A 14,127-nucleotide genomic window follows, 5' to 3' on the forward strand; every position below is an offset into this window, starting at 1 on the left:
AATGAAAAGGTATTCAAAAAATAACTACACACCATGTGTGCATGTAGAAAGGTACTTCCAATATGTCAATATTCATTAAGATAATAAAAAAATTCTAAAATAATTCTACAATTTTTATTTCACAAATTTTATTCAACATCTGTATCATCATGGCTATCTGACTCGTCTTCATAGGCTTGTCGTGATGGCTGCCAAATCTGAAGAGAGTTATCCTCACTAATAGAAGAGATCATCTACGTCGTAAAAAAGAAACATACATATATGTATATATGAAACTATGTAGTTATAAGCATAATATATACGAACAAATGGTGAATCACATTTTATGCACTATATTTTATACCATTGAATAAGATGAATTAAGAGAAAAATCTAATACATTTGAAGAATGACCACCATGAATAAATATAAGTTCAGGTGGACCATCTTGAGAATCCTCATAAGTTTGCTCTATTCCAATCTTATTAGTATCAAAAAAATAAATATATTTATCGCTAGATGATGATGATAAAATTCCTGGCTGATACTTATCCCATTGTAATTTTATTATATTTTCTTTTTGGGAAATTATTCGATGTAATGATTTATTAGTATAACGAATATCCCATAAATCAATTTCTTTATTTGTTCCACCTGTTGCAAATATATTCTTATTATGTGGATTAACATCAATTGCATTTAATGTATGACTTGTGACCTTTATTGAATTTACTGCATTCTTACTACGTATATCATATATATGTAATTGCCCATCATCTGACACTGTTAATATGTTTTGATCACGCCAACAACAATCTTCCAATGGAATGTTATTATTAAAAAATTTAATAACAGGTTGTATCATACCTTTAGAAGAATTATCATTGGTATTAGCTAGCGATGGGTCTGTAGTTGTATCACATTTTACACTAACATTATCATTGGATATACTACTGGAATTTATATCCCATACACATAAATAGGAATCATCTGCACACGATGCTATCAAATTCGTTTCTTTATCCCATTGTAATCCCCATCCTTCACCTGAATGACCTTTTAAAGTATAATCAAAATTATATACAATACTATTCTTTAATTCTGTTTCATCATATTCATAATCATTTAAATTTAAAATATGTATATTTCCATTGGATGAAAAACAAGCTATAATGTTGTTTTTTTCGGGATTACAACTTATTTTATTTATTTCACATTCATGATATATTTTTTTTTTTATCTTAAATTTATTCGTTGTATCATTAGATGAATTATGTCTAAAATCTCCAATCTTGTCGTAATAAAAATTGGATTGAGATAGCTCTTCGCTTGGTAAACTCACCTGACAAAGTGAAAAAAAAAAAAAAAATAGCTATTTAGCTAGCCATTATAAATTAAAAAAAAATATATTACATGAATGCATATTTGTAATGTAGCTCAATTTGGATTGTTTATTACTTCTAAAACGAGGATGTAGTTATTTTTCTCAGTGCTATACGTCCCTAGTATTAAGTCTTGAGAGTAATAATCCTGGCTTCGTCTACATGAAAAAAAAGCAGGTGTTGAAAATAAAGCAAGAAATCGATTACATGCGCACACACATAAACATTCATACAGCATAAGCATGTTTGCATAACTATGCATTAGTGATACTCTGCATTTCGTACTTGTACACGTTGGGCATCCATTCAACAAAGAGGGACGGCCATTCACAGTTATATATCATAATTACATTATAAAGCAAGATTGTGTTATATTGCCAATACTTTGAATTTTCTACATTGGCATTTATGTAATTGGATTGTGGTTCTTCATTTTTATTATTTATATCATTAAAATTATTCAGGTTATTACCCTGTTTTTTCATTTTAACTTAATATTGTACATAAACATGTATATAATATTTTCTTTTATGCACCCAGTAACGATATTTTATGCTACATGGAAGACCATCGACCTTCGATCTCGTTCATGAAGACGTGCATATATTTATGTTATGTATATTTGGTTATATATCTTTAAGACTATTTTTTCGCATTATAATTATATGAAGGTAGCAAAAATGAATTTTATAAAAATCATTTTGGTGTCGAAGAATGTATATATTATTTATTTGTAACGATAATATTAGTCACAATATGAATAAACCATTAGTTAAGTATAAATGTGTATTAACAATTTATTAATACTCTTGAAATAATATTTTATCATATTTAACAATATGGTTAATAATTTAAAAATTGTAACACTTGAAATAGTGTATTTAAAATAATATTAAGAATACAAATTGTTTTTTGGGTTTTTTTAAATATTCCCATACCCCAATAAAAATAAAAACCTTGAAAATTCCATTTAGAAAAATTTATTAAAAAGCTTTAAGAAATATTTTAAAAATATATAATCATTAGTTAAAAGATATTTGTAAAATAGTATGTAAAAATAATGCATAAATACTACATAAATAACTACATACTTTAATAAATCCCAAGTTATAAAAATATATACACACAAAAATACGTACATACGAGCACGATACCATTACCAAACGAATGGAACGCTATTATATTTTTTCAAAAAAATTTTTTAAATATATCTAAGTTGAAAAAAGTAAAAATAGCCACAACCACCAGTTATTTTAATCATTTATTAAGCAAATATTTACATACATTTTTAATAAGAAATAAAGAAAAAAAACACATTTTCTTAGTTAATAATTATTTTCCGATTTATATTTTTTTTTTATTTTTTGGAAATGAAGGAAGAAAGGCTTTTAAAATACATTTCTTATAAAAAAATAATAAAATTATTTAATTTTTTTCTCAAAATATTACTGAAATATCGCTAATTGATAATAGTTCTATTTCACCATGGTTTCCAAATTTGTTAATATTTTCTTTTTTGTGTAAACCTTTTCAATTTTAATTATAACACCATTTGATAAGATCAAACTGTGCATATATATAACTACTCTATTTTTTTTTTCCAGTTTGTTTCACATTGTGGATATAAAATTTATGGCTTTGTTGGCATATCCTAATGTCGTTAAAAATATCGTAGGAAACTTAAAAAATGCATAGAATGTTTTCTTAAAAAAAAAAAAAAATAAACACACACATGTTATATCACACATATAATAATTCATGTAGAATGCTTAAGTAGAAAAAAAATAATAATATACTTATATTTATATAAAATATGAATATATGTCTATCACTAGCTATTCTTCTCTCCTATTTTGCACACTGCAAAAATTAAATTAAAAAATTTAATAATGGAAAATATGGCATGTACACATATTTTAAGTCCTCGCATAAGTATATTAGCACAAACTTCTTGAAATGAAAAATTAAGAATTTCCATATATTTATTTTTTCTGCCTTTTAAAAAAACGGAGAGTAAATCATGAGTAGTGATACTTCGCATGTACGATTGTCTATGGAAATAAAAAAAAATAATAATAAAACATGATTCAACTTATTTAAAAAATAAAATAAATAAATATATGTATATCCATTATATAGGACAATTGCGATGTGGCAAATTTTAAGCTCATGGATTGTGTAATATTCGAAAATGATGAATGAAAATAAAAAGTTAGACATCATTCGGAATATGTTAAACACATTACTGGGTCCCCCAGAGTTTGAAATAAATAATAAAAGTGATGAAATAAAAAATAAGTTAAAAAAAAAATATATAGATAAATCAAAAAAGGTTATATACTTTTATAGGAGTTATATGAATATATTAGAACAAAAAGAATTAGAAAAATTTTCAAATTTATATGATATAATATTAAATAATTCTTTCGAATATTCTGAAAAAGATGATATAGATACATATATGTATTGTAATATATTTCCTGTTTTAAAAAAAACATTTGATTCTTTTGTTTTATATATATCTAAATTAGTAGAACATAAACATGATGAAAGTTACAAAACTATAATAAAAAATCTGAATCCAATATTACTATTTTCCCAATACATTATACGATTAAGTAATGATATCGGTTCAGAATCAGAAAGCATAGACAATGATTTATTAAAAGAAAATCAAACCCCCATACCATTTAATAATGTGACTAGTGCTATAAATTATCATAATATTAATGGAAATTATAATAATGCACTTTTTTTTGAAAACAAAAATTCGAAAATAGAAGAAGGTCATTTCGAAAAAGAAATACAAAATTTTTACAGTAAATATGATATGCTAGAACAGGAAAATAAATTAAAAGAGCATGAACAAAAAAAAGAAATTTTAAAAAGTATTTATCATAAAAAAAACTTACTATCTCAAGAAGATATAGCTTTATATAATGCATATTATGAACAGCATATAAAACTACGACGAAATAAATCTCAAAACTTATTATCCTCCTCCATGATCGCTAATTTTAATGATGAAAACACGTTGGAAATTGATACGCATCGTAATTCTTTCAGTATAGCACTAGATATGAAAAACAAGCAAGGTCTTGGTCAGCATTTTGAAAAAAAGACAACAGAATTGAAAAAAAGACAAACGGAGGAAAACACACAAGTAGACCCAAAAAATGCATCCGTTTTGGAAGATGAAATAAATCTAGACAGCTTTGATGAAATAATAAAAAAAATTGAAAAAAAAGAAAATTGTGATTTTGAAAAAAAAATATATGTATTACTTAATAAATGGATTCAAGAGGAAGATGGACGAAGATTTATAATAAATCAAAAATGTAAAATAGAACCACTTTTTAATGAATTTAAAAAAATAAATCATACAATAACAGATAAAGATATTATTCCTTTAATATTTTTTATAGATAAAAATTTATATCTAAATTATTCATTGGTTAATCAATATAATTATAACAGCTTTTATTATATTTTTCATTTATATTCCTCTTTTTACTGTTCAGACACTAATAGTATAACATTTAATGAACTATGGGATTTTTTAATTTCTAATTTACCATTAAATAATTATTTATATAAAAATGATATTATAATAGGATTTAAAAAATTTGAAAAAAAAAAAAAAATTATAAAAAATTTCCATTTTTTTATATCCTTCATAAAAAATTTTTTAATACACCTTTTGATAGACATATTTTTATTTATTTCTAAAATTGTAAGAATTGAATTTTGTTCTACAAATTTTGATAATACTCTCCAAACAAATCATCTTAAATTAACATACCCTGAAAATTTCTATCTATACATAAATTCGTTATCTCGGTTTTATTCTTCATCTAGTAACTCTTCCACCCCATCACAAACTGATATGTCAGCAACACAAAAAGTATTAGAAGATAATTTAGATCAACCTCAAAAGGAAACTCCAATTGACGAACAAAAAGAATCTCCTATAAATTGCAATGATACCAGTCCAGTGAACGAACAAAATTCCAAAATAGCCAAAGATAACGACACTGATGGTGATAGAAAAAAAAATATCCTAGCCCATTTATTATTGCTTTTATGGGGTATTACCATTAAATTAGACATTTCACCTGATGAGCTAATCATATCAGATGAGATATCAACGGACATGGATGGGGAACTAAACGAGCAGTCCTCTGAATGTTCAACTGACAGTTTAAACGATCAGTCAAATTGCCCTATAAATAAAGACCCATCAAAATGTGAAATAAAAGAATCAGAATTTCAAACAAAAATTAAAAATAAAAAAATGAAAAAAAAACGAAATAAACACATTACATCAAATGACTACACATACCAAAGTGACCACAACATCATATGCAAAAAAATAAAAAAAAATAATTTATCTTCTAAAGTGGGAAAACAAAAAAGAAGCTTATCACTACATTCGGAACATAAAAAATGGAAGAAAAGAGATAAAATATGTAAAATAATTAAAGAACAAATTGAAAATAAAAATAAAATAAATATAGACAGTTTAAAAGAAGTAGAAAATAAAAAAAATGAAAAATATTCTCACTATTTATATGAAATACAAAAAAAATATAAAAAAAAACGCTATAATGAAAAAATCACAAATTTAATACATTCCATTGTAAAGTATATCAGACCGAAAACAAAAAATTATTACGACACCATTATTAATGCAGTAAACAAAGATATGGACCACGTCTTTGTAAGTATATTTAACCAGCCAACCGAAGAAAACGATGATAATAGCACAAATGTGGATTATATAAAACAAGCAAGCATCCAAGAAGACGATCAGGAAAAATGTAATCATAATGAAAGTTCAATAAATATTCCTACAACCCCCAAAAATAATGATACACAAACTCCATTGGTAGACATTTTAAGGGAACCAAATAATATGCTATATATAAATAGCTTTATACAAACGAACATTAAAAAAAGAAAAAAATGTGCAAATCCGATCCTTCTTTTGTGTAACTTAAAATTATATAAGAAGAAATTTCTCAACAAATTTAATACAGACCATATTTATTTGTTATTATATTTTGTCTATTATGTAAATAAAAGAATGAATGAAATTATTAATGAAAAATTTGCACACCCAGGAGAAAACGAAGTCTATTTTTTGAATAGCCAGAAAAAGGGAGAATAAAAAAGGTATCAGAACAGAAAGAAACCCATTTCAATAGTATCCCCCTTCTTTTGTTCTAAAAAATTGTTATACTTTATTTCCAAAAATAAGCATATGTTAAAAATGTATTAACCGCAAACTATATATTATTATTTTGTATATTTTCACTAATGTGGTCAAAACTACCTTACACTTTTCGTATTTGTAAGGAAATATATTCCTTTCCAAATTATGTCTATATAAATTTTAGTATATTTGTTCCAAATTATTTACATAAAAAAATGTTACGATTTTCGTAAATACATAAAAAAAAAAGTATGCAAGATGTTTTATTTTTAAACATATCAATAATGCAGATATGCATTTTTGTGATAATCTACCTGACCAGTTCCTAATTAAAATATAAACTTAATTCCATTATTTATAAAAATATTTTGTTTATAAAAATGGAAAAATAATAAAAAATATATATAATTTGTAAACCATTTAGACAAGAAAATATTTTTCTCATATTTTCTTATGATAAACGGTATTTTCTCATTTTTTATTATTGAGCATTCTGATTTTATTAAATTTACGACTTCATTATAGTCCAATATTTCCTTTTTATCGCATTCTTCTTCAATCTGAAAAAAAAAAAAATTGCACACAAAATTAATAATAATAAAAAAAAAATATGAACAGTTAAGGTAAAACTAGGGGAAAATAAAAAAAATTCTTACCATACTAGCCAAATCGTAAATTATGGAATTAACGAACTGGAGGGGAAGTTTATTTTTCCAGTTGGATAACCAGCTTTCGGTGGGCACCCAATAATCTAATAAATAAGCAAAACAAAATAAACGGTAAAATAATGAATAGTAACAATAGTGTGTCTACCGATTGTGATATGCATAGTTTAGGGCGAAACTCACCTTTGTCTAAATTTGGAGTGAAAATAAAACAGTCTTTTAGAGTAACATCCAAATTATTAATGGAAACAAAAACATCTCTGTTCTTTATGATGGTATATACAAGATTATAGTTATCATTTAAATTGTGAGATAAAATATTATTGATAAAATCCAGTAAAAGAAATAATGCATAATGATGATATTGTGAAGATAATATCCATTCTTTTTTTAATATTTTTTTCAAAATATTAATTATGCATTCGCAAGAATATATGCTCATTGATTTTATATAGACACTAATATTTGTAAGTATAATAATAGCCATATCTATAATTCGTTCAAATTTTAAAAAATATATATTGTCATTAATTAGTAAGCATAAGGCATATATTAAAAAGTCAACATATGTTTCAAATTGGTGGGCATTTTTTATAAGAGAGTTTATTTTTATTTTTTGATCATATTTTTGATTTAAATTTTTACATACACCTGAATTTGATGATAATTTTAATATTATAAATAAGCATATGTATATTAATCCATCAATTTTGCGAATATTAAATTCATCACATTTTTTTGATTCATTAAATTTTTCGTTATTATAAAAATCTTTTTCATTATTTAAATCTTCCGTTTTTATAGTGCTCATATGTTTTTCTTCACCTCCCTCTTGATCTATATTTCCATTATTATTAAGATTTTTACTTCCTCCATTTAATGGTTCGCTTTTTTTTATGTCAGAAAATAATTGCATTTCTTTCTTTCGTTTATTATTAAAACATATTAATATATATAATATATAAAATAAAAACATACTACTATTATGATTTTTCACATAGTTTACAAGTAGCTTATTGTTATTCATAAGATTCCAAAACAGACATAAATAATTGTTTATATAAAATATATCTTCTTCATAATTTTCAAAGTATAATTTATAACTTATTAGCATATTTAAAACACCTTTATATATATATTTTATTGAATTTAGCTCTAAATTTCTTAGCATAACTAAAAATATATTTCTTGTTTGTAAATTTTTTATTTTTATACTATTTTTTATATACTCATAATAATCATTATCCTCATTATTTTCACTACTATTCTCTCTGCTTATTGATAAATAGTTTCGTTTAATTTTCAAAGCTCGTTTTAAATTAAAAATTGCTTCTCTAGCTTTCGATTTTTTACTGCTATTTTCTTCATTTTCAGATTCCTTAATACTATCAGAAGAATCACATGACTCTTCAGAGGAGTAACTGTATATAGTTGAATCAAAGTTAGAGAAATTTCTTAACTGGTTTGGGTCAGCTTGTTCAGAATTTTTGTTGTTGTGTTCGTCATTTTTTCCACTGTCTTCTTCATTACTTGGTTGTCTTTTCCCCTCACAAGCAACTTTTTTGATAGAAAAAAAATAGTCTAGAGCACTATTTATATAATGAACTTTTTTATCATTTTGTAGAATAAATGGATTAAAATCGATTAATATATTTAAAACATGAACACACAAATTATAAAATTCTAGATATGTGTCATTATAAAAATAAAAACTGAAATAATTAAACTCGTTATCATAAATCACATTTAATAATGATATAAAAAAGTTCGAACTAAAATATATATCTCCACTAGTAAAAAGGTATAAATACATATTTTTTTCTTCTAAATAATTATTATTATCATTATACATATAGGAACTTAAAAGTATTAACAAACATTTTAATATATTTATTCTATTGTTAATTAAATTTAAATCAATCGTGTTATTATATTTTATCATATCTTTTTCATCTCCCTTTTTATCATTGCTTAAATCATTAACTTCACAATATTCAACATAATTTATATCGTTTGTAAATATGTAATTATTATTTTCATTACTATCATTAACTAATGATTTATTTTTATTTGAGCAATCATCAATTTTATTTATTTCTTCATCCATTTCTTTATTATGCTCGCCATTTTGATCTTGTTCATTTTCAAAAATTTCCTTATTTTTATTTTCATCGTCTAATTTATTATTTATATTATCTTCATTTATCGAATTTGTAAAAGTAGTATTCCTATTATTAGTTGTAATAATATTTGAAGTTTCAATATTGTCTTCATAGGTTACTAATTTGACTAGCCAAAGTTTATAAATATCAATAGTATTTTTAGCTAGCACAATATTACCTGGATGTTCATAATTATTATGACCATTTTTATTTCGACTATTAATACTTATATTTTCAGTAAAAAGGATTATTAATAAAAAATTAAAAATATGTAATATCAAAATATTGTTGCAACCATAATTTGTACATACTAAATTTTCTATATTATTTTCTCTCCACATTAAATCAAATATTTCTTTTTTTTTATAATTATATTGAAGTACTGGAAAAACCAGCAAGCATATTTTTACACACACATTACAATCGTTAACATATTTATCATGCTGACCTAATAATCGAAAAATAAAAAATTTTATATATAAAAAAAAGTTGGCATAAAAATTAGGTTACCATAAAACATACAAAAAATGCATTTATTTTGCAACCCCACCCAAGTTTGAAAACATGTTTTATGCTTATAAACTTTTTTTATGAAAACAAAACACTACTTAGTCTTATTACCTGTTAAAACCTTTTCTAGGGTTGTTATTAAAAATTTAAAAAACAGTGTCACATTTTCTACATTATCTACAATATGTTTAACAAAATAAAAATCACACTGTTTGAGATTGCCATCGGAATGTAGCAGTTCTGAATATAAATCAGTTTCATCAAACTTCGCTGGATTCGATTTATCAAAGATAGTGTGAATGTGTTTTGCATTACTTTGCCCCATAACTCATGTTTATTTCTTACTAACGGTGTAATGAAAAAAAAAATGCAATAAATATAAAAATAATAAAATATTAAATAAAAATATTTATCAAATCATAATATAAATAAAATTATAATTTTACTCTTTATTTTATTATATCAATCTATATATATTTTTTTGGAATAGGGTACCAAAAAAAATATACGCATGCTAAACCGTCCCTATACTGCCCCCATATAAAATTAAGTACATACGAAAAAAAAACACTCGTCAATTTTATGCAAATAAAAATATATATAATATTTTTAAAAAGTAACAAAAATAAAAAAATTCATAATTCCAAACTAGTATGCGTAATACAAATTTATGCATAAAATATTTTTCATATTTTTTTTATTAACCAAGCTTTAAAGGTATAACAAATATTTTATCAGTTTTAAAAAAAATATACAAAAAATACCCAAAATTTTTAACAATATAATTTACAATAATTTTAATAAAAAAAACATTAATTGGCTACGTAGAAAAGGATAAAACTACTTTTATGTATTCCCCTTTTTTGCCTCATCAAATAATTCACAATTTTCGCCATTTGAAGTACCAAAACAAGTTAAAAAATTTTTAAGCTTAACAAAATGTATACGCTAAGATATTACTTGGACGAAAATGGAAAAAGGGTCTATACTCTCAAGGTAAAGAAAAAATATAAAAACAACCACGTACATAAATATAGTTGCATTTCTTTCATTTGACATATTATATTATAATAATTTTTGAACCCCCTTTATAGCATAATGTTAATGGGAACGTAACATTTTCAGCCCACCCTTGTCGATTCTCACCAGACGATAAATTCTCATCTCAAAGAATAGCCATTAAAAAGCGATTTAATTTGTTGTAATACTTTTCCACTTGCTTATAATGCATATTTAGTTGGTAATATTTTACAGAAGAAACATAAATTATTTATTTTTGTCCTATTTCATCATTATATATAATTAAATATATGAAAATAATTCAAATTTCTTAAGTAAACTTTATTTTTTTTTTGATAAATACATGAAGAAATAGTATTATACCTTTGAAAATGTTAAATATAATATTTTAATTAATTTATTTGCTTGTTTTTGTTAATTTTAGACAATAAAAAAAAAACAATAATATATATGTACATATTTAAAAAATAATTTAAACATATATAAATTAAAAGCGTGTGTATTTTTTTTTTAAAGGACACTTAGCCTTTTTCTACATACATGAAATATATGCTATAAACATTTTCTGATATTCTATATGTATATATCTTTAAAAATTTAAGTAAACATAAAATAATTGTAAATACTACAATTTTTTATTTTTTTAAATTATACGAATTTAACAAATTATGTTCCCCATAGACAAATATATACATTACAAAAGTGTATATTGCTTTAAAAAAAAAAAAATTATTTTCTTATATTATTTTTCTTCCTTCCCATGTTTTATTCAATGATTTTGTGAAAATAAAGGAACTAGAAAAGGTGAAATAAATCGAAATACCATCGTTAAAAAAAAATATAAATAAAGAAACGAATAATAGTGCATGCTATCTCGTATGATAGTACATATTTTTTTCTTCTTAAAATTTGTGTTGTAAAAAAAATATAATTACTAATATGTAGCAATTTTTTGAAATTTCTTTAACTTAACAAAAGGTATATAATATGTATTTTTTTTTTTTTGAAATAATTGACATATTTCAAGTCAAAATAAATTGGCATACATTTGTGCAATGGGGATGCAACGACTTAACTACTCCGTCTTTTTTTTTCTCTTAAATTTGTAAAAATATATAACAATTATTTTTACCTTAATTTTTTTATTTATTATTATTATTTTATTTGTAATTCCTCAAAATATATGTCTACCAATTTGGTTATATCCCCCGTCTATTTTTACAAACACAAAATAAATATAATCCAAACTTTGCATACACACACGTATATATATATGCTATACAGCTTTAGATAAATTTTCCCAAATGAAAGACAGTGATATTTCCACTTCGTCAGAGGATAACTTAAATTGTTACTTTACAAATAAACAAAATAAAATATGCAATGTAAATTTATTTGATTCCAGATTTTCCGATGAAAGAAAAAATAATACAATGGAAGAAAGTAATTTTTATCAAGATATAAAATATGATATATTACGAATTGAACGAAATATAAATATGGAAGTCAAAAAAAGAATTGAAGAAAATAAAAATATACAACAATTAATTGAGCGTAGTGCTAATGATATGATAAATAATGTATTAAATAAAATAACAACAAAAATAGAAAATATTTCATTAGATTTAGATAAAATTATTAAAAAATGTGATGAATTAGAAAAGGTTGTAGGACAAATAAAAGTTGACTTACCTACTAAAATACAAACAGAACTAATTAGTTTAAAAAGAGATATATCCGATTTTCATATTGTTATAAATAAATATGTACATAATAAAAAAAAACGAGATAATATATTATTTGGAAAAATCGAAAATATTGATGCATATATAAATAGTAAAATTCAAAGTGAAATTTCCTTTAAGCATGAAGATTTATTAATACTTAAAAATGAAAGTGAAAAATTATTAAACTATGATTTAGATGAGGATATTAATTTTAAAAATTTATTTATTGATGAAATTGAAGAAATCAAAGATGCTCTTAATTTAACAATCAAAGAGAGAGAGAAATCGGACGACGACATTATACAGGTAACATTTTGCAATCTTTTAATTTTGCAATTTTTTAACTTTTTTTATTCCTTTACAAATTGCTTTACTTCTTTTTTAAAAATGTACACTCCTATGTTGGCATAACCAAGTTTGTAAATAACAAAATACTTGCAATGCCGCTACCCCTACATGCTTAATGCTCTAAAGGGGGTACATACTCATACTTTATTTGTGTGCACTTACATTATTTTGCTATTCTTAATTAACATTTTCACATTATTTCGCTATTTTCCACCTCTTCAAGGCAATGAATAAATACACAAGCGTATTGCAAAAGGCATTACAATCGGTCATTGCAAAAAATAGCTAGTTTAGAAAAAATAAAAAATATGTAATATTAGGATGGCCTACTACAAACTTATTTATTACAACATTTTACTTTTATTAAAATATAGAAAAATTTTTCCTTTTTCATCATCATTTATGCATGCGTAGTATTAAGTTGTTTTTTACTTTTGTTTTTTACTTTTGTTTTTTATTTGCTTATTTTTTATTTGTTCATTTTTTACAATTATTAAAAACAAATGAGGTATACTTGTTTGGTGAGTAGCTCTTATGCCTCGTCCCGCTTTGTACCCTTTATTATTTTTCCTTTTCATTATATATGCACTTAATAATTTCCATTTGCAATATATATTTTTTAACTTTAATTAAAAGCTTGTATTTATATTTTTCGCTATATTTTCACTTACCATTGTAAATAATCGCGATCACAAATAATATAAAAAACAAATCATAAATAAATGTGAAAAAAAAGAAAAATTCTCAAAATAATATAATATCCTCACTTAGAATATCGTTAAATAAATTTACGTCTATAATTATGTATTTTTTTTGGTTATCCAGATTTATGTAAATTTGTATATATTTTTTTTTAATTTACAATTCGTAATTTTTTCATATTTTTTTCATATTTTTTCATATTTTGTTTTGTTAAAGGAAAAAAATATATTTGTAATTTGGTTAGTAAACAAACGAAAGCATCCATTTTTACATATTTATTTGAATGTTTTATTCATAAATATATATAAGTACAATTAAGTACAATTTACGAAGAAGCTTAATTTATTTTGTTTGCCTTTTCTCATATTTTTCTCGTAATTTTTTCACTTTTTTACGTAAATAAAAATAGCTAAAAAT

At 23.3% G+C, this 14,127-nt stretch overlaps 5 protein-coding genes across 5 annotated transcripts; 3 read left to right on the forward strand and 2 right to left on the reverse strand.

Moving 5' to 3' along the window:
* Window positions 1-128: 128 nt before the first annotated feature.
* Window positions 129-1,846, reverse strand: PCHAS_1012400 (chromatin assembly factor 1 P55 subunit, putative; the record flags this gene model as incomplete). The annotated part of the gene is made up of 4 exons (XM_016798308.1): window positions 129-233; window positions 344-1,321; window positions 1,438-1,519; window positions 1,647-1,846. 4 exons carry the CDS (start codon window positions 1,844-1,846, stop codon window positions 129-131), a joined length of 1,365 nt encoding a protein of 454 aa, XP_016655536.1.
* A 1,706-nt stretch (window positions 1,847-3,552) lies between these two features.
* Window positions 3,553-6,531, forward strand: PCHAS_1012500 (conserved Plasmodium protein, unknown function; the record flags this gene model as incomplete). Its single annotated transcript, XM_740470.2, has 1 exon — window positions 3,553-6,531. The coding sequence occupies one exon, from the start codon at window positions 3,553-3,555 to the stop codon at window positions 6,529-6,531; it is 2,979 nt and encodes a 992-aa protein (XP_745563.2).
* Window positions 6,532-6,905: 374 nt separating this feature from the next.
* PCHAS_1012600 (HID1 domain-containing protein, putative) lies at window positions 6,906-10,238 on the reverse strand (the record flags this gene model as incomplete). The annotated part of the gene is made up of 4 exons (XM_016798309.1): window positions 6,906-7,136; window positions 7,233-7,327; window positions 7,425-9,851; window positions 10,025-10,238. 4 exons carry the CDS (start codon window positions 10,236-10,238, stop codon window positions 6,906-6,908), a joined length of 2,967 nt encoding a protein of 988 aa, XP_016655537.1.
* A 614-nt stretch (window positions 10,239-10,852) lies between these two features.
* PCHAS_1012700 (H/ACA ribonucleoprotein complex subunit 3, putative) lies at window positions 10,853-11,118 on the forward strand (the record flags this gene model as incomplete). The annotated part of the gene is made up of 2 exons (XM_016798310.1): window positions 10,853-10,909; window positions 11,008-11,118. 2 exons carry the CDS (start codon window positions 10,853-10,855, stop codon window positions 11,116-11,118), a joined length of 168 nt encoding a protein of 55 aa, XP_016655538.1.
* Window positions 11,119-12,237: 1,119 nt separating this feature from the next.
* PCHAS_1012800 (SF-assemblin, putative) lies at window positions 12,238-13,297 on the forward strand (the record flags this gene model as incomplete). The annotated part of the gene is made up of 2 exons (XM_016798311.1): window positions 12,238-12,966; window positions 13,232-13,297. 2 exons carry the CDS (start codon window positions 12,238-12,240, stop codon window positions 13,295-13,297), a joined length of 795 nt encoding a protein of 264 aa, XP_016655539.1.
* Between the last annotated feature and the right edge of the window lie 830 nt (window positions 13,298-14,127).

This window comes from Plasmodium chabaudi (genome assembly GCF_900002335.3).
Source record: "Plasmodium chabaudi chabaudi strain AS genome assembly, chromosome: 10".
Taxonomy (NCBI): Eukaryota; Apicomplexa; class Aconoidasida; order Haemosporida; family Plasmodiidae; genus Plasmodium; species Plasmodium chabaudi.